The sequence below is a fragment of the Schistocerca serialis genome, chromosome 7 (assembly GCF_023864345.2).
Source record: "Schistocerca serialis cubense isolate TAMUIC-IGC-003099 chromosome 7, iqSchSeri2.2, whole genome shotgun sequence".
NCBI lineage: Eukaryota > Metazoa > Arthropoda > Insecta > Orthoptera > Acrididae > Schistocerca > Schistocerca serialis.
In genome coordinates this window covers 284,418,404-284,445,044 of record NC_064644.1, presented here as the reverse complement: position 1 = coordinate 284,445,044, position 26,641 = coordinate 284,418,404, and the positions used below count along the sequence as shown (strand labels likewise).

At 40.4% G+C, this 26,641-nt stretch overlaps 1 protein-coding gene across 1 annotated transcript in view; it reads left to right on the top strand.

The window, feature by feature from the left end:
* The first annotated feature begins 790 nt into the window (after positions 1-790).
* The window catches only part of LOC126413021 (uncharacterized), a 42,530-nt gene continuing 16,679 nt past the window's right edge, over positions 791-26,641 (top strand). The window contains exons 1-2 of the mRNA XM_050082914.1: positions 791-928; positions 11,877-12,091. Of these exons, the coding sequence (XP_049938871.1) occupies positions 791-928; positions 11,877-12,091 (353 nt within the window). The remainder of the gene's footprint in view (positions 929-11,876; positions 12,092-26,641) is intronic.

Here is a 26,641-nt window from a genome sequence, read left to right as displayed (position 1 = left end):
TTCTACCAAAAACCGACGGAAGATTCTGTTAATAGAGGAATTTCACTTGGATTCATAGTTACTTTCGATTTTCTAATGGATATATTTCATTGGTTTACCGTTCCAACTTTTTTTAGTTCAAATTAGGCTGTCTTGATGTTATATTATTCTGTTCCTCCCATAGGCAGCCCTCAAGAATAAAAAGAAAATCAATAAAATACATGATAATGGGAAAACTACACCTAAAAATTTTTATGTGAGTTAAATAGTACAATGAATACTGAATAAAGTCAGTAGTAGATAGGCATTACATGAAAACTACTATACTAAATTCATATTCATTATTACTTCTTTAAATTGTCTCGGAGATGGATATAAACTCTAATGTGCGGTACATCTCAAGTTTTCTAGAAGGTTAAAAATGTGTGCAAGAACTATATTCAACAGAAACGTTCAGGTAATTTGAGTTCAGTCAGCTCCTTCTACAGCATATGTTAGTGACTGTACAGCATTAAATATGTCGGAACTTTCCTAATGTTCAATGTTCTCCCTTCAAGTACCACGTGCGTATCATCTGTATGTAAATACTACTAAATATAAAAATTTCAGGTTTTCTTTTTGATAAAGGGTTTGTTAGAAGTTATATCCAACAGTTGATAAATAAAACTCTTTTGCAACTATGTATCGTTAGCGAAGATGTCATTCAGGAAATAATTTTTGTATGTAAGGTATTGTGCCACGCTTTAATAATATCCATGGAAATATGTTGTTAATCCTCATGGAGGCACTTTTTCTTTCCTTCAGGCCGAAGATGTGTGTGTTGCGATGGATTATCTTCACCATCGCGGCAGCGCTGCTGTCGCTGACTGTAGGTCCTGCTGCTTCTAGCGAGAGGAGGTTGTCTCGTCACAGACGATATGCAGTCTTCCCTGAAGGCAGCACCTGGTCGGTAAGTCACTGTCATTGTTACTGACCTGCAGCTAAGTACTCTCTGTACTCTACTAGTAACTTTGGTGGTGAGTAATAGCATGACAGTGCAGGTGTGCGATAACCACGACGAAATAACGATGCTAAACACTTACTGGACTTAAACATTTGGAAGTACTTTAATCTGTTTCAACTGCCTATTTCTGTGTAACAAGAGAGACCTTCTTCTGTATGTTAAGAGAAGCTGCCGATACGCATAATTTTCGAAAATGTGTTCCATATTCTGTGTGATTTTTATATGGGCCAAACCAAGAAAAATAAATCATCTTAACAATGCTCAAAATGCATAGGTTGAGATCCTCGAGCAATCAGAACGTGAACATGTGCAAGCTCCATGTACGTGAAAGGTTGCGATTGGCTATATTTGGTCAAAAACTCACACGGAAGAAATTTTTATAGTTAGGTGCAATCCATTGTACTAGATATGAATGCACGTAATAAACGATAAAAACGGAATTCCTTATCACAGAGAAAAGTATACAATCCTAGTGAGGATTTATCACAAATAGGCAAATACGGCTTCATCCGAGGGTAAGTGCCTTTCTAAAACGCTTTATTAGGCCGCTTTCTTGTCCGCTTGGCGCAAATTTTGCAGTTGATTTTAAAATAAGTTTTTGATAAGCAGGAAACATGAAACTCTGAAAATAGCTCAGAAAAGGATGCCAATTCAATATCAGCTTGCTTTCTTTTTTGGTGTGTGGCGGAGGGCACTTTGTTTGCCATTATCATATTCCGACGTGTCGTAGACCTGAAACTCTCAACGTAGAAGTGGATAACAATTCAGCATTAACTCGCTTTCTTGTGTGGTGTCTGGCGAAAGGTGCTTTGTTTCCACAATCATTTTGTAAATGACTTAGAGCCTAGGTATTTTCATCATAGCTCAGAACGCGATATCAGTGCAGTATTAAATCGCTCTCGTCTCTCTTGTGTGACGTAGGATACTTTTTGTACCATCAGTGTTTACTCTTTTTTCTGCTCCACTTGTGAATGTTTCGTGGTAAGAAGAGTTGCTGTTAAGACATTGTGAGTCCGAGTCTGTCGTTCGAGGTCTTCTCGTGAGAGGATTGTGCGAGCACACAGTATAATGGTTGCCTCAGACGAAAATAAACTGAAATAATCCTGAAATTTACCACATTTCTCTGTTGTAATCTCATGGAAGTATTTGAAATCGATTAAATATTTGACACATACAAGACTACAAATCAGAAAATAATTTTTAAACAAAACCTTTTTATAATGATGCCTACTTAAAATGGACTAAATGGCATAAAATAATTTCCCCTAGACTTATATATATACACATACAAGACTACAAATCAGAAAATAATTTTTAAATAAAACCTTTTTATAATGATGCCTACTTAAAATGGACTAAATGGTATAAAATAATTTCCCCTAGACTTGTATATATTCTTAACCCAGTTCTGACAGTCTCGAAACTTTCTGCTTGTGAATTTTGAGTAGCTGTGAAAATACCTGTAGAATTTGAAACGAAAAATCTTGGGTGCTTGCAGTACCTAAGGGATGCTTGAATAGGTCGGTCACCTTCTTACTATCTACTGCATGCAGCCAAAGGTTTTCGTTTTAAATTCTAAAATTAATTTCGTAACCATTAAAAACTCACACGCACAAATTACCATGACTATGTGTATTGTGTTATAAATCTGTATGGGGCTCTGATAAACTGTTTTTCACTTTTAGTTCGGTTTAAAGTCGAGATATAAGAAAAGTTTTTAGTTTAAATAATTATTGGTGTTCACTCAACACAGTTTTTATTCTGAAACTTAGTGGGCAATGTTGTCTGTTGTGGTGTATGTGGGATGGGTTATCCAGTCCATCGACTATAGATGAGTTAATAATTCTAGAGAAATTTGTACTTTATTTAATGTCTGATTATTCCATATATCAATACAGTGGTTGCTGCCATGGTGGAGCTAGCGTCATTCATGACTACATTACGTCTAAATGGTGAAATGGTCTGCTGCATGCGGTTTGCAATACGCGCCGGCTTCCGGGGACATTGAGTCGGCCGCAGTTGAACTAAGGACCCTCAGAGACCGTCCGACGTGTCAGGTGTTGGCAGCCATTGATTGGCTTTGCTCTAATGAATCCCACTATACCCGCCGACATCGCTGCTCAGTGAGGGCCGGTGTGGACTAGCGGTATGTTTGATCGATAACCGTCCAGGAGACTGCGCTAGTAGAATACAGGATTTCAAAGAATTTTGCTGGCTGAGCCAAGAACTTTTGTGTTCTTCCATCAGTGTTCTGGAATATGGGAGTTTGACGTACCATCGATTACGAGGTTACTTAGAGACAGACCATGAAGCTCGATGTAGGAAAGGATGGGGAACGATATCGGCAGTGTGCTTCACAAACTAATCATCCTGGCACTTGTCTGGACTGATATAGGGAAACCACAGGGAACCAAAATCTGTATGGTCGGACAGAGATTTGAAACATTGTATTCCTCAATTGAAGTAAAGTGTGCTAGCTGCTGCTGCAGAAGGCAGGCTCGCGTCGCGTACTTGGCTGTGGAACTGCCACACAATGCTACACAGTGTAGTTGTGCGGCGAGTGAATGATAGCAGAATGTAGGTTTGCTGGTTTTCTGATGGCCAGACAGCAGCAGCTAATACTCATCTCACAAAACATTGCGCAGATGTGACATTTCGACTTACGAGCTGTATAGAAGACGGAAAGAGGTGTCTGTAATTCGTCCTGATAGTACAGTTCACAATACGTGAGGCTAACGTGACGTTTCAAAACCACACCATTCCATTCAGTTAGCGAGAACTGGAGGTTAACCATTTTCTTTATTGCAGGATGCGTTAACATCGAAGTTAATTGTTTATAAATGTGTAAAATTCAGCACTGGAGTGTAGCAGGTGTAGAAGTATGAAAACGGAATTAGGTTGCAATAATGACACATCTGTTGTTTGAAACTGATCGACTATATTTTATTCAAAATAATCTCCATTGCTGTTTGGTTCAAATGGCTCTGAGCACTGTGGGACTTAACATGTGAGGTCATCAGTCCCCTAGAACTTAGAACCAGTTAAACCTAACTAACCGAAGGACATTACACACATCCATGCCCGAGGTAGGGTTCGAACCTGCGACCGTAGCAGTCGCGCGGTTCCGGACTGAAGCGCCTACAACCGCTCGGTCACCGCGGCCGTCCCCCATTGCTGTTTATACCTTTCTCCCACCTCTCCGGCAGGCTATGTATGTCACTCCAAAAAGGTCTTCTTTTGAAGCTAACCAGTCAGCGTGCAATTTTCGTACATTTTCGTACTAATTGTAACGTTGTTGAGCGAGAGTGTATCCCAGTGATGCAAATAGACGATAATCGGACGGAGCCAAGTCTAGAATAAGCTGCATGCCCTAATATTTTCCATGTGAACGCTTCGATCGTTCCCCTGACCTGCTTTGCTGTGTGTAATGGGGTGTTTTCATGGAGTAATAAGACTTTGTGCTGCTTTTTGCACATTCCGCTCGTTTTTCACAGAAATGGTCGATTTAAAACGATCATTTGCAGTTGGTAGTGATCAAAGTTAACGGTTTCACCAGCTTTTAGCAGCTCATAATAGATTCTATCCTTTTGATTCCACCAACACAGAGCATTGTCTTCTTTCCTATGCGACTTGGTCTTGCGGTAGATGTCGATGGTTTGCCTGGATTCACCCATGATTTAGAACGCTTAGGATCCATTTTTAATCAACTGTCACCTATGCAATGCAGAAAGGACCTTCTTTTGTATCTGGCGAGCAGCATTTCACAAGAGGTCTTTCGATTTGCTTTCTGTCTTTCACTCAGTTAATGCGGAACCAATTTTCCCACTTTATGCACCTTCTCCTTAGCTTTCAACCGAAGAGAAACGGCTTCCCGCGTAACATTCAGTTGTTATGCGAGTTCCCGTTGAGTTTGAATATCATCTTCATCCAATAAACCCTGTAATCCGTTGTCTTCGAACTTTTTCGGTGGTTTCCTGCACTCGTCGTTTCTCCCGTCACAGTCACCACTTCTGAATTTCTTGAACCACTCGGAAGACTGTGTTTTCCCATGAGCATGTTTGTCGAAAAGTTCGACAAGCATTCGATGCGATTCTTTGGCAGCTTCATTCAAATGACAACAGAAAACCAATGTTGTTTGTAAATCGTAGTTCGTAGGCGCAAAAGTTGGCATGTTTAGGCGTTTGAAACAGATGCCGATGTATGGAACTTCCATCACTGTGTGCTGACATTCGACGGCAGCCGTGACAGGTAGCAGATAGCGCTACAAACGCGGTCTCACCGGCTTTACCCTGACGACTAGCACCATCTACAGGGAAACTCCGGTTTCATACTTCTATACCTGGTATTGGCCTGTGTATGATAGAATTAGTTTCGAGACTTGATGAAAAGCTATATTAACTAATTTTCCTAATACGCCTTCATCAACACCGAGTGTGAGAAGGCTCGCTGCTTCACAAGAAAACCCGAGTCAGCACTAAAGACAGTTAACGTATATATTCAAAGTCGTTCATTACGGTTGATTAACAACACCAGTTTATTTTTAGAAACTAGGAATTCTAGTCTCAGGCGTTCTACTGTAATCAAATATGGTAAACAGCCATTATAACGGACAAATTAAAGAAGTTTTTCATTTAACTTATATTCGGTTGATAAATGCTGCTTCAAAACAACAGCACTTTGAGGGTTTGTGGAAAACGCGTTGGAATTTATACCATTTGTTGTAATAAAGTGACGAAGCACTTCATACTAGTGGCTAAAGACGTACTTCAGTTGTAAACATTCTCGAAGTGTCCTAAACGAACTACCTCCTTAACTTTGTCGACGGCAGAGACTAAGTTATAATTTAATGTGTTTGCAACTCTATCAGTCTTTGTTATGCATGTGTCAGCCATGTCTCTGCTGCAGAATTGCGGCTGCGACAATTCTGTGTATAACTCGACTGGTTTTGAAGGCAAATCGGCAGACTGGACTGCAGAAATGTGTTTCCCACTTCCATTGCTGAACACCTGTCGTGTCTGCAAAGTCGAAGACCCGGGCTCAGCTCTCAATAGTGAAAGAGACTGATTCTTAGTTAGAGGCTAAAAAGGAGCACAACGATGGCAATTGAGAGATTACTTCAATACAGTGTAATGCACCCAACATCTGGAACTCTGACATTCGCTGGGCGATCATTGTGTTTATCTCATGCCCTTCCACTCCGAATGATGCCAATGACAGAGAATGTCCATAACCAATTATATCACGGGGCGTGGGGGTTCAAAAATGGCTCTGAGCACTATGGGACTTAACATCTGAGGTCATCAGTCCCCTAGAACTTCGAACTACTTAAACCAAACTAACCTAAGGACATCACTCACATCCATGCCCGAGGCAGGATTTGAACCTGCGACCGTAGCGGTCGCGCGGTTCCAGACCGAAGCGCCTAGAACCGCTCGGCGACACCAGCCGTGGGGAGAGGGGGGAGGGGGGGTTCACCCTCAGAGTGTTTCATAAGGGTATACCACCATTACGCAATGTGCCTTTAAAGCAGTGGACATAAAGTGGGCAGAGACGCCCGGGCAGTATATGTCTTCCAACGAATTCTTTAACATTTTACGTAATAGAAAAATTTGTAGCTACCATAACACTGAAGCACACGAACGAAATCTACGTAAATAACTGCGCTAGGATTGCACTGGACGGGAAAGTGGTTCTCAGCGCTCGCATTCGACAGTCCGGCAGAGGCTACTTCCCCGCAGCAAGTGGTAGTCGCTCTTCAGTTTACAGACAGATAGTGAGTTACGAGAAGGAGACGAATGCCACAACGTCATAAATAACATTGCAGAAGGGACCGTCTGCTCCTTCCTCTTTGGATTTAATGTATACAACTTGACAACAAGGATACACTGTCTTACTTTCAAAATCGTTGAACGCCTCTCTCATTGCGCTCCTTACGCTCATTTTAGCTTCCTTCAGCCTTTGTTTGTCAGCTACGTTTTTACTTCTCTTGAATCTGAGATGAAGTGCTTTTTGTTTACATAGCGCTTTTCTAACAAGGCTATTAAACCAGGGTGGATCTTTCCCATCCCTTAAAACTTAAAGCAGACCATACTTGTCTAGGCATATTGAACGATACCTTTGAATTTGTTCTATTTGTTCTCTACATCTACGTCCTCGTCACCGAATATTTGATGCTGACTGCTGATATATTCTGAAACCTATATCGTGTCAGCCCTGCTGAGCAAATGTATCATCCTATCTTTCTTAACATTCCTTGTAGGACCCGTCATCATCGATGCTGTCACACCCTTATGATCACTGATATCGTCCTCTACGTTAATTGATTCGATAGGTTCAGGTCTGTTTCTTGCCAGGAGGTCTAAGACCTTACGCTCACGAGTTGGGTCTCTAACTATTCGCTCAAGGTCATTTTCGGACAAGACATCCAGAACACGATTCCCTATCTCTGGCACCAGTTTTAATGGCATAACACTCCAAATCTATACCTGCCAAGTTGAAGTCACCCCACATTACAGCGGCATGATCAGAAAAATTACTAATAATGTTCTGCAAGCTCTGTCTGAAGCACTCTTCAACTACAGAACCTGACCCAGGTGGTCTATAAAAGCATCCGATCAACATTTTTGACCGTTCTTTGATACTCAGTTTCACCCAGATTAATTCACATTTTACTGCAAGAACACGCCGCCACCATTGTCCTTACGACAAACATTTCAGTCGGAACATAGGATTTCGTTGTCATAGACGTCTGGCTTCAACCAGCTTTCTGTTCCCAGTACTATCCGTGCATTATAACCTTCAATAAGCGATACTAATTCTGTGACCTTTCCTTGGATGCTCATGCAGTTTTTAAAATCATATTAATGTTTTCTATCTCTGATCTGCGAGGACGAAGATTCTATTAGGTCGCTGTGGCTGATTTAACAGGCAAATCGTGTTTGCTGCCAAGAGAGGGATCCTCTAACCCAAAAAAGCCCCATGTGCACGCCACAAGTACTCCGGTACCCTGCCGGCCGCTGTGGCCGAGCGTTTCTAGGCGCTTCAGTCCGGAACCGCGCTGCTGCTACGGTCGCAAGTTCGAATCCTGCCTCGGGCATGGATGTGCGTGATGTCCTTAGGTAAGTTAGGTTTATGTAGTTCAAAGACTAGGGGCCTGATGGCCTCAGATGTTGAGTCCCTTAGTGCTTAGAGCCATTTGAACCATCCGCTACCCTAGTAGCCGCTTCCTGCGTGTAGTGCACGCCTAACCTGTTACGGGAAACCCTACAGTTCTGTACCCCATAGCTGAGGTCGAGAAATTCGCATCCGATGTCGTCGTAGAGCCTTTTGAGCCTCTGGTTTAGACCTTCCAGTCTTGTCCAAACCAGAGGACCGCCATCAAATTTGGGAACGATCCGGTAAATAGACAGCTTAGCCTGCACCCCGAGTGCGATGCTAATTGTCTTCACAAAATCAGCCAGCCGGAGAAAGGAGCCGAGGGTGGCTTCAGAAACCAACACCGAATGTGTCACAGGTATTGTCACTGGCGTCCGAAAGTCACCGCAACTTCGAGCATTAGCTAGAAGCTTGTCGACGGTAGCCATCGCAGCTTCCAGCTGTTTACGGACAGCAGCCAACTCTGCTTGCGTCCGCTCACAACAAGCACAGTGTCTAGCCATATCGTACTGTGTATAAAATAGATATAAGGTCTCAAATTGCGCTTCTGAGTTTGAAAATATACCAAAGGATAAGAAAGTAACGCTAAAAGTTGGTGTGCACATTTGTCACTGAACTCTGAGACGAGTTATTAAACAGAAGTAAATCTCTCTACACGGAAAACTTACACTAGGAAGACGCCCTACACAAGAATATTCTCAAGACTTAAGCAAAAGCAAAAAAATGCGATTAATTCTCTAAGCACTAGTTTACACAGTAAAATACCTACTTATATTTAACTTCTTTGCAAAAGGATGTGAACAGAAAACAAAGACTAAATTAATTTACAGTTTATCACGCAAGTGCTGCTGCTGTTCTGCTGCTGGTCCTCTCGGCTCGGCGGCTGCCGCTACACTCTTATTCTATTTCTAGTGACTTTGAGCTTCCTGTTGCCAACTGGATCCAGCAGTTTTTCTTATGTTTCTGTCCCATATATCCGGTTGTCTTCCCCTCTCTGTTTTTTGGTAAACTGGGATCAAGTCTAGTATTTGTCTTGACCGTTTACCATCCTCTCCTCGAGCGACACGCCAACCCGCTGCCATTTCAAGGTATTTATACTTTTCATTATGTCACTGAACTTCGTTCTACATCTCATATCTACTGCTTTATTTCTGTCTTTCTATGTGTCGCCCAACAATGATAGCTCCATTTCTGTCTGCGCTACAATTAGTAATATAGCATTGAACTCACTTGCCCTGAACTCACTTAATGTCCATGCCTCACAGACATAAGTTATTACACGTAGTATAAGTTGTTCAAAAACTGTTTCCTGCGGGGCAGCCTAAGTGATTATGTCTTAAACGAACAATCATGATAATAGAATAAAACGGGTGACCCACCGTTTTTGGAAATCCCACCTGTTTGAGAAATATAAACCTGACGTACAGGTTTTAGAAGAATTAAATGATATGATTCGTAGTTTGTTTAACGCCAGTAATATTGGAAGCACAATAACTGTGGAGTGATCAGAATTGAGAATTGTCATTAATCAGAGGACTGAGACGTTTTCTACGTTTTGTCTGATAAACAGACAACAAATTGACTTGCCATAGCAGTAGATAATGGGAACACAGCCATGTGATGATTTATAGTTATTAATAAATTGGTCTCTGGCTGCAATGGTGGTTCTTAAAGTCACTTATTGCTTTGTTACCATACACGTTTGTTCATGACGAAGTAAATGGATGATGTTTGTGAAGCGTGGCATGCACACTCGTTCTCCACATTACATTCAAATATAATTAGTAGCCAACATTATACAATGACACGTTAAGGAACGTAAGACAGAAAAAATTACCATATTCATATTTTATCTGTGATTATGAATAATTGTAACTTCATATAATAGTACAGAAAATTTAATTAGATCCCACGACAGCTAGGGGTTCGGCAGCTTGTGACATACAGTTTACAATAAATGCTGTTATGCTGAATACGCAGTGTTGTAATGTACTTTTGGAATATTTTGCTGATTGAACTGGTGGATCTGAAGAGAGTGCTGATAGTTCTGATATCGGTTGTGCACTAAAGAAATGAAAAACCACCTTTGCGAGCAGAGGCTATTTTACTTATAATTAAAAGAGAACTATTAGTTCTGCGATGCATTTTTCTATAGGCTACGTATGTTAAAATAGTCGTATAGTTTAGACAAGTAATATAGTTATTAATAAACGCTATTTTTCTGCCTTTCAGTTATTGTGCTCCCAGGACTCTTCGCTATGTGCGCCATTACATCTGTCGTATGCTCCTTGTTGCCACGGTGTCCAGATTTCTTTGTATGTAAAAGATCAATGAGGAACTCCCAAAAAGCTATCGAAATTTACCTGAGGCATGCCTTACAAATTAATGCCTATAACTGTTGTGAGAGTGATTTTAAATTAAGAATCTGGTAATCAAAAGCATGAATTATCACCTAAAATTATTTGAAATAAATGGTTTTAGCTCCATAGTAAGTTGCTTTTGAGAAGTACATTTTTTTTATTTTTATTTCTTAGTGGTTAGTGTTGGACACCTGTGTCCATTTTCAAACCATCCGTATCGTATGTGTGACGAATAGAAGAGGCGATAGCCCTTGTACCAAAACTCCCCCTGCAGTCATGACGAATGCAGCACTATGTCAGACTCAAAAACAGTAAACACTATGTAAATAACAGTGGTGTATATTCTGTTGTTGCGTCTCACGTGGTGTCACATTGAACATCACTGTGGCACATGTCTCCGAAACCAGCCACCGTAAAGAAATAAAAAGAGATACTTCCCGATGCCACTTACAATGGAACTACAACAATTTACTTCAATTATAAGACAAGTTTCGGACCCAATTATCATCTGCAGCCTGCTGCAAGTACGTAAAACTATTGACTGAAACCGTGTCTTTGGCGGTTACGTTATAATAAATCAGTAGCCAAATGTACATTCAATTTATTCTTAATCGCTTTCTTAAACAAATGCAAGAATGACTGAGAGTGATGTTAACTTTTATTTGCTGTAATACTGAAAAATAACTACTGTCCACAGTTAGCTTGGAAATGATTCGTTTGGTATTTTGAGTGACCGTGAAAAGAAAAGCAGTTTTCTTTCAGAAGAATTGTACACAGAAATTTATCGGACTTCTTGCAAATAAATGAGTGCCGGTTCTAATGAACGTAATAAGTAAATGGAAATTATGCACAAAATGGCGTTTGAAATTATCTTGAACCAAAAGAAAACTACCTTATTTAAATATTCCACTTTCACTGTAAATACTTAAATTTTATTGTGATTTGGAAATGAAAAGTTTTCATGAAAATGACGAAATCGTAATGCAAGAAATATTTTTAGACATAGTAATGTGTATTTGATCTACGCCTGAAAATAAGCCCCACGTTCAACGACAAAGCACAGCGACAAAAGGCGTCGATCAGGCGATACGGAAGGAATGTCTCTTTTTCTTATAGCTGTGTCGTACATATAATAAATCAATTAACACCTCCTTTACAAACGATAATATTAACTGTCACAAAGTTCTCGCAGATAAAGGATTGCCAGTAATTACGTGTAATTTGTCATTACATAGATATTCAACTGGATAAATAAAATTTTAGAGTATGGTTGTGATATCTCAACCTGATTCAAAATTATGTTCGTTTCTCACGCCGTCTAATAGCTCAAGACATGTTGAAGCTATAAGCTAGATTTGCAGAGCTCTCTCTCTTTTCAGATAGCGTGGTGTCTGTCCGTCCAAGCACTCACGGGGGAGTACAGCATTTACACAGAGGGCTTCGCGTGGGCGGCAGCCTACGAACTCCCAAACAGCACCTTCGTGGAGCAGACGTATCTTAAAAAGAAGAAAAACAAGTATCTGTTGCCAGCACCAGGTATCTTTCGGCGTCACCGCAGGGATCTATACAAGACAATGGAAAAAGTCATAGAAAGGTAGGTGGCCACAGCAATAACGTTAGTATCGAATGCCTAAATTTCTGGTTTTTCGTTGACAGTTTTTTCAAGGTCAACAGAATATCCATTACACTGCGATACGAGGAGTCGTCTTTGATCTTGGTGTGTGTAATTATTTCTTTAGATTAGCATGTGTAATTATTTCTTTAGACTAGCACACTCCGCTTGTCGTAGAGATTTATGTCTCCTTCATTGCTTCAATTAGGTCACATTTGCGACTAATCAGCTTTTCTAAAATCCAGTCAATAATATAACATATATGAATAATATAATATATTAAGTCGCGTTAAGTTACTAGCAGTTGCTTGATGGAAATATCCTAGTGAAGTGCTCAGGACTCTCACTATGGAAGTATTACATACCCTTACGTTCAAAAACACTTAATTTTCTTTATGGGTACTCCATGAACCAAGCAAAAACTGTATTTAATTGCGAAACTGGAGTGACAAGAGTGAAACGTAAGCTCTTCCACGTACACGATGGTAGAGACAGAGCTTCGTTAGCAACGATAGAACATCAAACTTTTACGCTAAGAGTTACATTTTTACCAATTATTGGAACTTGACTGAAGACAGTAGATACTCTTTATCTACATCCATGGTGTTCCTCCTCTGTTTTTGGAGTCAAGTGGCTACCCCAGCTTTGGAATGTATCGATAAATATAATGTATGTCCTGCTGTTATTTTTATTTTTCAACTTCTAGCGTTTTCTCCAGTATTGCGAAGCATTCGCTTACTGTTTCAGTGTCAGTCTAGTCAAATCGCAGTTAATGTAACCTCATCTGACACCGATGGAAGGCAATCCAAAACCTCGTACTGCTTCTGATTCTACTGCTAACTTTTCATTTATTTACTTTTTTAATTCATTCGTTATCCGTTCCACTGTAGAGTACATACTGACTGCCGCTGTTTCTCATTTTAGAAAATTATGAAAAGATTATTAACACAAATGATATACATCTTATGATATGATGATGGTGGTGTTGGCTCTTTTGCTTCCAAGGAGGTGCTGATAGTGAGTTTGGTGTCGTAGCTGACATTAAAGTGGGCATGTCTACGCCACGGACTAGTCTGTATGTTGTTGTTGTCTTCAGTCCTGAGACTGGTTTGATGCAGCTCTCCATGCTACTCTATCCTGTGCAAGGTTCTTCATCTCCCAGTACTTACTGCAACCTACATCCGTCTGAATATGCTTAGTGTATCCATCTCCTGGTCTTCCTCTACGATTTCCACCCTCCACGCTGCCCTCCAATACTAAATTGGTGATCCCTTGATGCCTCAGAACATGCCGTACCAACCGATCCCTTCTTCTTGTTAAGTTGTGCCACAAACTCCTCTTCTCCCCAATTCTATTCAATACCTCCTCATTAGTTATGTGATCTATCCATCTAATCTTCAGCATTCTTCTGTAGCACCACTTTTCGAAAGCATCTATTCTCTTCTTGTCCTAACTATTTATCATCCATGTTTCACTTCCATACATGGCTACACTCCACACAATTACTTTCAGAAACGACTTCCTGCCACGTAAATCAATACTCGATGTTAACAAATTTCTCTTCTTCAGAAACACTTTCCTTGCCATTGCCAGTCTACATTTTATATCCTCTCTACTTCGACCATCATCAGTTATTTTGCTCCCCAAATAGCCAAACTCCTTTACTACTTTAAGTGTCTCATTTCCTGATCTAATTCCCTCAGCATCAACAGATACCCCTCCGTTGTGGTGGCACCTATGGTACGGCCATCTGTATCGCTGAGGCACGCAAGCCTCCCCACCAATGGCAAGGTTCATGGTTCATGGGGGTAGGCTAGTCAGTATACAAAAATCAAACTCGACGCTGAGTGCTCAAAATGCAGGGAGCGAATATTACGACTTCAGGAATTTGAGCCCAAGCAAAAACATTAAATCAATATTAAGACAGAGAAACAGATACCGAATTCTAGGTCCATAACAGACAGGTAGTAGTTGTACCCGACGACAATCAGCGGAACGTAGAATCCATCGACGAGAGAGAACTGCCGATCCTGCCATGTGCTTGTGTTTTAGCCTGTAGAGGGGTAACATTGCTCCCCATGTAACCTATTGAGACTGAAGAATGCAAAATTGCACGTAATGCAAATAATACCGCCACCATTCTTTCCCGTCGTTTCCTTATCACTGGAGTGACGGGATGTTAACATGAGAATTCCTGGTAACTTAAATCTTGGCAGGTAGTGAGGAGGAAATTTTAAATCTAAAGCATGATTTATGAATGTTCTACAGCTCTATTTTACTTCGTTAACTATTCCGGCTTACAAATCTGTCATCAGACTTTAACTGATTGTAGTCGTCAAAGAGGATTCAGTAATGTCTAACAGCTCTGAAGAGGGTACCCTAAAATATATTAAATATAAATATTGAGGTGCAAAGATGGGGTAAATATTATCCTAGACACTGCAATAGTAACGTCCTTAACGTTAATCGGTAAAAAATATAAACGGAAGAAAAAACGCAAGTATTAAGTCTAAAGATCGAGAAAACAGTGTGCATATGTGTGCATGTTGGTATGGATCTTTGGACGGGTAAGGGGATGCGAGTTTTAGTGGATGTAAGTGCATGCAAAAATGAGATGGAAGAGGAGGAAGAAAATATGAGAAATACCCTGGATTGAAGAAAAGATGTACATCTGATAAAACTACCTTATGGTCTATATCACAATTACTATTAAATATCATCTACATCTACAACTACGTAATTACTCTGCTATTCACAACAACGTGCCCCGCAGAGGGTTCAATGAACTACCTTCAAGCTGTCTCTCTATCTGTCCACTTTCGAACGGCGAGCAGGAAAAACGAACAATTAAATTTTTCTGTGCGAGTCGTGATTTCTCTTATTTTATCGTGATGATCATTTCTCCCTACGTATGTTTTAGATTACATCCGTCAGTCCCACCTGATGCGGATCCCACACCGCACACCAGTACTCCAGAATAGGGTTGACAAACGTGGTGTTGGCAGTGTCTTTCGTATACCTCTAGCACCTTCTATGTGTTCTGCCAATGAATCGCAGTCTTTGGTTTGCTCTACCCACAACGTTATCTAGGTGATCGTTCCAATTTAGGTTATTTGTGATTTTAATCCCTAAGTATTTTGTTGAATTTACAACCTCCAGGTTTGTGTGACTTATCGCGTAATCGAAATTATCACTACGAACTGTGACCATTCTGACAGGAAATCCCGAATCCAGTCGCATAACTGAGGCGATATTCCACAGGCACGCAGTTTGGTTAGAAGACGCTTGTGCGGAACGGTGCCGAAAGCCTTCTGTAAATATATAAAATTGGAAACAATTTCACCTCCTCTGTCGGTAGCACTCATTATTTCATGAGTATAAAGAGCTAGTTGTGTCTCACAAGAACGATGTTTTCTGAATCCTTACTGACTGTGTGTCAATAAATCGTTTTCTTCGAAGTAATTTATAATGTTCGAACACACTATATGTGCCATTACTCTACAGGAAATCGACGTTAGTGATATGGGCCTGTAATTCAGCGGATTACTTCTATTTCCCTTTTTGAGTATTGGTGGACTTGAGCAATTTTCCAGTATTTAGGTACGGAACTTTCTGTGATCGAGCGGTTGTATATAGTTGCTAAATATGGAGCTATTGTATCATCATACTTTGAAAGGAACCTGACTGGTATACAATCTGGACTGGAGGCCTTGTCTTCATTAAGTGATGTAGCTGCTTTGTTACACCGAGGATATTTACTTCCAAGTTTCTCATCTTGGCAGTTGTTCTTGATTGGAATTCAGGAGTATTTCCTTCGTCTTCTTTGGTGAAGGAGTTTCGGAAAACCGTGGTTAATAACTCTGCTTTAGTGGCAATGTCATCAGTGACTTCAACGTTGTTATCGCGCAGTGAAGGTATTGATTGCGTCTTGCCACTGGTATGCTGGTGTGTCTTAAGTACGCGTGAAGCGCATTTTTATCAGCTTTTTAAATTGATTTACTTTGCGTTTCTTTGTGATGGTAATAGCTGTTATGGTATTCAGCCTAACAGCAACTGCCTTGTGGTCGTTAATCCCTATATTCGTCATGACACTCCCTATTTGTCCAGGATTATTTGTTCCTAAGAGGTCAAGTATGCTTTCGGAGCTATATACAAGTTGAGTGGGCTCATGAACTAACGTTTCAAAATAATTAACGATCACAAAAATTAATACTAGATACTAGATAATATTAATTAATAAAATAAATTATTACATACACTCTCTGTCCAAAGTCTGCGAGAGTGAAGAGCAAGCAATGTCAGCGCAGAAACTGCAATGGCAGCTTGAAGTAATAACTGTAAACAAGAGACGTGCAAAAAAGTCCATTCTGCCTAGGCAGAGTTAAGTAGCGAGAGTGTAACCATGATGCGTCACCGTTCTTGTGTCACAAATCGCAATCCAGCATTATCTCCAAATCAAGGATTCAACACATTCCCCAGAATGTTTTTAAGATGAGAACAGTATGGGAAAAGTTTGAGCTGAACACTTTGATTCTGGAAGAAAAACGACGCGTGAGTATCAGCAGTCATCTAGTAAAGATTTTTGCTGAGAGGCCTACCTATGGACTTATATGGAGTGAATTGAAGGTACCACCGCTCCCCTCCCCCAAAACCAGCCCATGCACTTGAGGCGCTGTCAGTTCTGGATGGTATCAACCTTGAGTAACCGGTTACTTATTCTCTCCACTGACATTCCTCCCAGCCCCATCCCTATGGACATATAAGCTTCTGGCTAGCCCGTCCTCATCTTCTATAATTAGAGAAAATATGTGAGATGTGTCATTCTTGTTCTGTACAGCACAGTGAAAGGATCATCATGAGGCATCAGGGACAAGCCACCACTCCCAGGTAGTATGTAAGTGCAGTTACACCCATGATCTTGCGGTAATGTATTTGACTAATAATCAAACGACCTCAGTCACAGGTTTGAATCTCACAACTGCTCAAATTTTTACCATAAATGATAATAGAAATTATGGCCAAAGTCTTTTGGAGTTAGATGTCATCTTTATTCTGCCAGCAGCCCTGTCAAAGAGGGTGGAACAGAGAGGTCCTCTCTTGTTCTTGCTTAAGGGAACTTCCTCTGAGAGGCGTAATATTCAGCAGTGTTGAACGGCTTGATGATGCAGATGGCAATGGAAATCACTGCATTAAAAACACATGATGCGTATCCAGGACGTGTGGCCTGTAACTGATAAAGTGTCACGATAATTTCTCCACTGGCAAATGATACCGCAATAGTTGTCCATTCGGATTTCCAGGAGAGGACTGCCAAGGGGGAGGTGAACATGAGAAGTTCGTTATGAATACAGTGGTAGGGCAGAAAGTGAGTTACTGTGAGCAGTGTTATAGTTGTTCTCATGAGCAGCGACAGCAGACAGACACCGCCAAAAACAGTTCAGTTATACATGCCGACGCTGCGACCAGAAGATGAAGCGATGAGATATGAGGGTACCGAACGGGAGTTCAGAACGTCAAGAGACTAAAAGTCGTGGGAGATGGAGTGAGATTGTAGGGTAAGGAACGGAAGAAAGATTTATGAGAAAATATGTGCTTGGCAGTAGGAATGAGAGAGGCGAAAAACTGATTGACTTCTGCAATAAATCTGAGGTAGTAATTATAATTATTCTGTTAAGGAACCACAAGAAGAGAAGGTGTACATGGAGAAGCCCGGAAGGTACAGCAAGATTCCACTTTTATTAAATTACGGTCAGGCAGAGATTCCTAAACCAAATATTGCGTTGTAAGGCTTACCGGGGACAGATATAGACTCAGATTACAACTTCGTGATAAATGAGTAGTCTCAAGTTCAAGAGGCTAGCCAGGAAGGGTCAGTGAGCAAGGAATGAAGACATATGCTCAAATATCTCTGAGGCTATTGATACTTTGATAATGAGTAGCTCGGTAGGCAGTGCAGTTCAAAAGGAATGGAAATCTCTGTAAACGACAGTCATAGAAATTGGATAGAGAAGTGAAGCTGCAGAGAAAGTATCTGCGAAGAAAGAATGGACAACAGAAGATATACTTAAGCTCATAGATGACAAAGAGGAGTACAAATAGATGTAGCAAAATATAGAATTACAGAAATACAAGTCAATTACGACTCAAAAAAGTAAGAGGGGCTGGGAAGAAAAGGCGAAATTTCTGCACCAAAAATGTGAAGAAATCTAGAAAGAAATGATTGCCAAAAAGACTGACTCACCATACGTGAAAGTCAAATCAACCTTAGGTGAAATTAAAAGCAAGGGTGGTAAAATTAAGAGGGCAATGGTAAGTCCGCTATTAAATGCAGAGTTAAAAGCAGACAGGCAGAAAGAGTACACTGAAGGTCCCTGTAAAGGAGATAATTTCTCTCATGACGTGATGGAGGAAGGAACACGAGTGCATGGGGCAGAGATAGAGGCTCCAGTGTTAGAATCAGAACTTCGAAGTACTTCAGAATACTTAGAATTAAAGAGAGATGCTTAATAGTCCATCGGAATTTAGAAGAGTTGCTTAACAGTATATCGGAATTTAGAAAACAATTTGGGGGAAGTGGCAAGAAAACGTCTACTCACGTTCATGATGATGATGTTGTTGTTTGCTTTGTGGGCCCTCAACTGCGGGTTCATCAGCGCCCGTACACCTTCCCAAACTGTAAACAGTCCAATCTAGCCACTTTCATAGTGATGATGGAATGATGAGGACAACAAAAATACACGATCCCCGGGCAGAGAAAATCCTCAACCCAGCCGAGAATCGAACTCAGGACCCCTTATCCAGAGGTAGCAACGCTAGCTGCTATATCACGAGCTGTGACTACTCACGTTCATGAGTAGAGTGTAAGAGACTTGAGATTTACCAACAGAAATTCAGAAAAACATCCTCTTCATCATTCCGAAGACAGCAAGAGCCGACAAATGCGAGAATTATCTCATAATCAGCTTAATAGCTCCTGGATCCTAGTTGCTAACAAAAATGATATGCAGATGAATGGAAAAGAAAATTGTGTACCTGTTAGATGAGAAACAGTTTGGCTTTAGGAAAAGTAAAAGCACCAGGAAAGCAGTTATGACATGGCGGTTGATAATGGAAGCAAGACGAACCAAAAATCGAGGCACGTTCTTAGGATTTGTTGATCTAGAGAAAGCTTCTGACAACGTGAAATGCAGCAAGAGGTTCTAAATTCTGGAAAAAATAGGGGTAAGCTATGGGGGAAGACGGATTTACAAGAATCTAGGGGGAACAATAAGACTGGAAGACCAAGAACGATGTGCTCGGATTAAGAAGGATGTAAGGGATGTACTCTTTTGTCACTACTTTACAAACAGTACATCGAAGAAGCAATGACGGAAATAAAAGGAAGAATCAAGGGTGGGATTAAAATTCAGGGTGAAAGGGAACCAACGATAAGATTTTCTGATGACAGTGAGATCCTAAGCCAAAATGAGCAAGAGTTACGGAATGTACTGAATGGACGGAACAGTATAATGAGTGCCAATCATGGATTGAAAGTAATTTGAAGAAATAAGATCGTAACGAGGAATACCAGAAATGATGACAGCGAGAAATTTAACATCATAATTGGTGATCAACAAGTAGACGTTACATGATTCTGCTACCTCGGCAGCAAAGTAACCCATAAAACACGGTGACTGAAGGGCATTAAAAGTATACTAGCAATAGCAGAAAGGGCATTCCTGGCCAACCGAAGTTTACAGGTGTAAAACATAGGTCTTAATTTGAGGAAGAAATTTCCGGGGATGTGTATTTGAAGCACAGCATTGAATAGCAGCAAGAAATGGTATGTGGGAAAACCTGGACAAAAGAAAATCGAACAATTTGAGATGTGGTGCTACAGAACAATGTTGACAATTAGTTCGAGACAAAGATAAGGAATGAGCAGGTTGTCTACAGAATCGGCGACGAAAGGACCATTTGGAAATCGCCGACAATGATGGGACATCTGTTAAGATATCGGGGAATAACGTCCATGCTGCTAGAGGGAGCTGTACAATGTAAAAATTTCAGAGGACAGAGATTGGAATACATCCAACAAGTAATTGAGAATGTAGGTTGCAAGTGTTACTTTGAGGTGAAAAGTTTGGCACAGGATAGAAATTCTTGGTGGGTCGCATCAAACCTGTCAGAAGACTGATGACTCCAAAAAGTACAATTAACCTTTCGTCTCTTTATTAATTGCTGTTTATGACTTTAAGGTAATATTTTGCAACGTTAGTGGTTCTCCAAATACATGCCTCTCCATACTGAGATATGTCTGTAAACACAATGTTAGAAAATTTTCACAGTCCGTTATTTAACAGCAAACATACTCGTAGCGAATATTAACTGTTTAAAGAATTACAGCGATATCCCGGGTTAAACAATTTCTGCAATGTATTATTTGACAACAAATACATACTTGTTGAGAATCAAATATTGCACAAAATATGTCGATGTGCTGTTTTTTCCGCAATTCATAATTAACAACAAATACTCCATTGTTGACACTTCAAATATTAAACAAGTACCAGAACGAGATATTAAAATAAAAAAATACTAGCTACATGCCAAATCTATGTCATCGCAACTTTATTAGTATTGTAACGTCATACTGCATGTGTCATAAAAGGGCGAGTTGTCCTAAAGGCAGAAATACAGCAATATAATGCTGTCAGGACATATCTGCAAAATTCTGGCAAATTTTAATAAAATTCATGATGTTAGAGCATATGAGAATGCAGTGTGTGATGGAGGTTCAGCTGTGTTACTATTAGAAGCAATTAAAATTGTTTCTTTCGAAGACCATGCAGTCCAGAATCGGTAAGGCATTCAGTCAAAACTTCCGTGAGCATTGAGAAAATCATCCAACCGACTCACCACGTTAAAGATAGCCGTTTGATAAAGTACCGTGTCCTGCTCTGTGATGAAGTCCGTTACTACCTGCTGCGAAAGGAATCATTGACCATTCAAGGCGGTCTTGAAGGGACCGAAGGTGCGATTATCACATGGTGAGAGATCAGTACTACAGGGCGCGAGCTCGTGTGTCTTCCACTTGAGGTGGCGTAGCTTGAGGCTGAGCTGACACGTTGACCTGCGTCTAGTGTCGAATCCCGACCCACACGGTACTTGGCTCATCATTCCGCAACGGTAATTTTCGACAGGCATGCTATCCCATACACATTAACATACCATAACACGATATTTAAACAATGAACTCTTACTACACACTAAATGTCTCTAATTTTATGTTGATCGTCTTTTCGCCATCTATATTTAACAGGAAGTAGTACATTGTTTGACTCTTGTACGAACTTGCGCTCGCTGATGTTCAACAGCAGAGCACATCACGATGTAGAACGCATTTCTTATAGCGTTTGCCACCTGAATTGGCTGCATATCTCCTTCCCACTATCGTGATTCCTAGCGAACTTGCAATGTGTTACTATTCATTGGAACTTATTTATTTCCTCCTGGCTGATACAGATTCCATACCGAAGAGCAATATTCAAGTACAATTTCGTCAGGTACTTCCTTTGCCGATGGACTACATTTCCTGATGACTGTTCCACTGAATCACAGTCTGGAATGTGCCTTACTCGTGATTAATCATATGTGGTCGTTTCACTTTAAATTACTCCAACTGCTTACTTCCAAATGTTATAAGGAAGTAATTGTTTCCAGTGCCTGTTCTGCAATTTTGCAGTCAAACATTAAAGGGTATTCCTGTCTACATATTGGCAACTCGTTATATTCGTTTATGTTGAGGGTCAATAGCCACTTCCTTCACCAAGTGTCGAGTCTAATATACGGTCACATTTTGTTCGTTTGGCGGTAATGAGAAGTGCATAGATTGTTTTCTGGAGGCCGAGGAACACTGCATTTACCTGGGCGCGTGCACCTACTGTTCCTGTGTGTTGTGGTCGAACAGACCGATCAGGGTTCCACACGATAAGTTGGAATGTTTAATACAACAAGCAGTGCATTACTTAATTAACAACAAATACGGACTTGCTAAGCATCAGCTCTGCGTAATCCCCGCACAATTAATTTATGACGCCATAATATTAAAAATCAATGACTCAGGTAATCAGATGTACAAGCATCTTTGACTATTTACATTGTTTTGACTGAACTTTTCAAGAAGATGCATGTAAATGCTTGACTCAACAACTGTCACATGTTGCTATAAATAAAACTAATGCTACTCACCAAGTTCTGGTTCTAAATCAAGCAGCTGCCGTCTCCCCACAGCCGCAGAAGCAGCTGACTCGTGTACGCTGTATGCTGTCCGCCCCGTCACTCCTGTCTGAGAAAGAAGCCCAACAGCAAGTTACACAAGTTATAAGAATCGTCCAGGCTGTGTAGATTTACCGCAGTCTCAAAGCATGGCAAATTACAGATGTTGGTTGGCAGTAAAAGCCGGAAAAACCTTCTACACAAACCTGATCAATATGGTATCACTGATCTGTCTCGCTTTCGATAATGGTCAAGATTTGCTTTCTCCGACAGAGTAATCGCACCTGCTGGCTTCCTCTACGTAACACACACTCCAGCTTGTGGGGTGGCGTATTGATTTTAACGAAAATAAGAAATTATTGAATTTATTCGTTCGTCTATGTCTTTTACAAGAGCCTGAAAACTACTTTTGCGGTCAGCCAGAAAGCGATGGAGAACATGCTAACCATAGTTTCCAGTCTGCAAGTCCTCATGATTCTTTTCCTCACTAAAAGAGGTGTTTCTACTCTCTATTTACTCAGCAGAATCAGGAACTGTGATTATATATTAAAGTTTTGAGCTCTAACTGATTCATATATTTAATAAAATTTCACACGCGCAACACGGTAATGCTCCAGATAATAATAATAATAATAATAATAATAATGTCTCTATCATAAACAGCACTATGAGCATTCAGAAGGGACCTCAACGTAAGTTCTCATGAAATGATAGTTTGCCCTGATTTTTAGTAATCAAAGTTAATTGCTAGCCCAGTGGAAAATAATCTCACCATTGACGCGCAGTTTCGTTAACATTACGGGCGGCACACAAACAGTCACTTCCGCGAAGTCTGAGCCATCCAGGACGGTGTACAGTTCACTTCCTGTTTGTTCCGAAAACATGGGTTTAGTAGCAGAAAAGCTGTGACGTCACCCGAGGCAGCGCTTAAGCTGGCGTTTGACTCACGCAGACAAAGTGATAGCTCGTTGCGAAGTGTGTCTTTATTTCAGACAATCTAAGCGATCCAGGGCGGTGTGCAGTACTCGCGAGCTCACTTCCTGTTATTACCGAAAACATGCGTTTAGGAAGAACCTCACTGTGACGACATCAGAGGCAACGCATAAGTCCATGTTTGATAGAAGCGGACCGATTGAAAGCTGGGTGCGAAGTGTATGTGTATAGAAATCTAAACGATCCAGGAAACGATTTCACTGACGCAGACCTATGAGAGATGGGTGCGAAGTGTGTGTGTCCCTGTCTCCCAGGTGGTATTTATATACAGACGCAGCGGACGATCAAACGGAACATCTGCCGTCATCCGCTCTAGCCGTAGATAGCAGCATCCAAATGTCCGCTTTCTAGGACACGTATTATTTAATAACTTGATCATCAATCAATTTACAATTTTCGTAATTTTTTATATGAGTTTACTCCACCCCATATTACATACGAGGGGCTAATTTAGCAGATGCATCCGATTCTGATACCTCTCATCCAGTTTCTGATACCTCTCATCTATTAACACTCTGTCCATTATAAGCCGCATGTTGTGTTAAAGCTGTCCCATAAAATATAATACTGTGTACCTGAAAGTAGGCTACTCTGTTCACAGCAATACCATTGCCTGATTTAAATCTGAGGCTCCCGTGGAAGACCTGAACAAACATTCCGGATTAAATTTGCTTCCAATTGTTTTTCAGTAGATCAGCTGGCAATTCCGATATTCCGATCACTTTGCAACTGACTTTTATTCCTCTTTAAATTTCCTTAGTGAGGTCGATCATCATTTCTTTCACATTGCTTCTGATTTCATGTAGCCGCTTCCACGTGGGAAATCTTTTTCTGGCTGTCCTCATCGTCGAAAAATCTCTTCCACAGCCCATTTTCATTTATCCGGAACAGGTATTTGTAATGTATCATTCCGAATTTTTTTACATTTGAGCTTAGTCCCTCAGTTTCCGTATAAGATCACCATTACTTCTTTACGAATAAACTAAAGTGGTTTCAAAATTTTTGTTTCTGTTCCTCATCTCTTGGTTAAACTGTAACGCAATGCCAGCCGCAGTGGCCGAGCGGTTCTAGGCGCTCAGTCCGGAACCGCGCGACTGCTACGGTCGCAGGTTCGAATCCTGCCTCGGGCATGGATGTGTGTGATGTCCGTAGGTTAGTTACGTTTAAGTAGTTCTAAGTTCTAGGGGACTGATGACCACAGCTGTTAAGTCCCATAGTGCTCAGAGCCATTTGAACCATTTTTTGTAACGCAATGCTGCAAAATTGTTCCACACTTTTTTCCAATCTCCCGTCACTTTCTCAAGAAAAAATTAAAACCATAGACGCCCGTTTGGCCCGTTGAGTACATCACGTAAGAGTGATGACTTCCTGCAGTTGTTGGCGACTGTTTCAGCTGCTTGCTCCATTATTACTATTACTATTTTGCGATGTCTACTAATTTTATATTTTTATTCTGGAGAAGTATAATTTTGCTCACCGCTTTAAAATATTTCTCATACGTACCGTACTCCACGCCAAACAGTAATTACAAGTAAGTACAGTACACAAATAAATCAGGACATTATGATCTATGCTGCAAGTGCCATTACTGGATATTGGAAATGTTTTCCCATCCCACAGCCGTTAGACTACTTCTGAGATCGCTGCTCACAGAAACCATGAGTCGATTGCTCGTTGACAATTGCAGCTTCATATGCTGTACCTAGGTCCTGAAGGTTTTTGTCTTCCTTGACAACCAACAAAATACTAAACCATATTTCTTATCTCCAATAGACGCCTGACATGACTGATAACAATTTCACTTGTTCTGCTTCTATTTAATGTCAGTACCCGAGATGGTAAACAAAAATCTAATTATTCTCTTAGAATCTCCAGCTAATCTGCAACTACTACAATTCATGAACTGACATATTAGAACATTGACTGTAAACAGCGGTGAAGAGGCCTTTGTGTTTATATGCAGCTGCTTAGCTACGGCACATGTGCAGGAAATCAGGGTCGAAAACAACAAACACAGGGATGAAATAATTTAGTATGCCACATGTAACAACAAGGATATACCGGTTAACGTGTGTAACAGCTGCATAACGAAGTGACCGAGGACCAGACCCACATTGCTGTGACGGCCCTGTGAGTGAAGCCTTGAGATCTGTCATCAGCTTGGATCTGAATTACCCCTCTGTCAAGAACACGATCGCTTACTGTGGTGATCTGTGGGTTCGAACTGCAAACGGATTTGAAATAAACATCAAGAATGTGACCAGACTCAAACTAACTTCTTGTCCTTAACAGAGTGACTTTCCACTTGAGGGTAATGTGAACCTTAAGTTTCCTAACTTTTCCTTTGAGATACGGTTCGTTCTTAATTATGTAATATTTTTAGGGGACAGTGTAGTACCTGAAAGATAGTGTACCTGGTCGGTGTTTCAATCCATTGGCTGATTTTAGAATCATATGAAGGACCACTCGGTAGAACCACCATATGCAGTTTCCGACGTTTTCTATTGTCTTTGTGGTGGTGAGACGTGAGGCTATGTTTAGTGCAGCCTTTGTAAATTTTACGAGTTCTGCTTATTAAGTGATGTACAATATATGGAAGCTGCTTTGAGGATTTTGCTCTTCAGTTACAGAGTTTCATGATGATTAAAATACTGTATATAATTCTTCAGTCGTGCAGCATCTTGTGCCTTGAAACGGAAAAACTTTTCTTCCGTGGAAGACGTGATCTGTGCAAATGAGCAGAGATTTTTAATCTCTTATTAGTTTTCCTTATATCGAAAATGAACATTTGTGTTAGTCCTCTTTCAAAATGTTTTTAACTTCCAATTTGTTTTTGGTAATACTCCTGCTTCATTTTATTTCACTTACTGATTACTGACGTGTATCACAAAAATTAAGTAATACTGAGACCACTGAATACAATATCGTATTTCGACCGCAACATTTTTAAATTTCACCAGAATATTTTGTTTATAGGTACCTTTCCATGATGTATTTTGGAAAACTTTTCACATTTGTTAAAAAGTTATTAATTTATTAATGCGGTGTGATTTTTGCAAAAGCTGTATAAGACTGCAGAACACCTGAAGTGAACACTGTTATCTCAAAATGGAATAAGAAAATATATTAAACTGCTGCGACAGTACTGGCTAGAGGCAGAAGTCAGAAAAATTTATCAAGATGCAACAGTCTCTCCTTCGCTATATAAGATTTAGATTTTATAATCAATGCAGCTGGTTATGCAATAATATTTGTAGATTTTAACTGTGAGTGGGTTATATT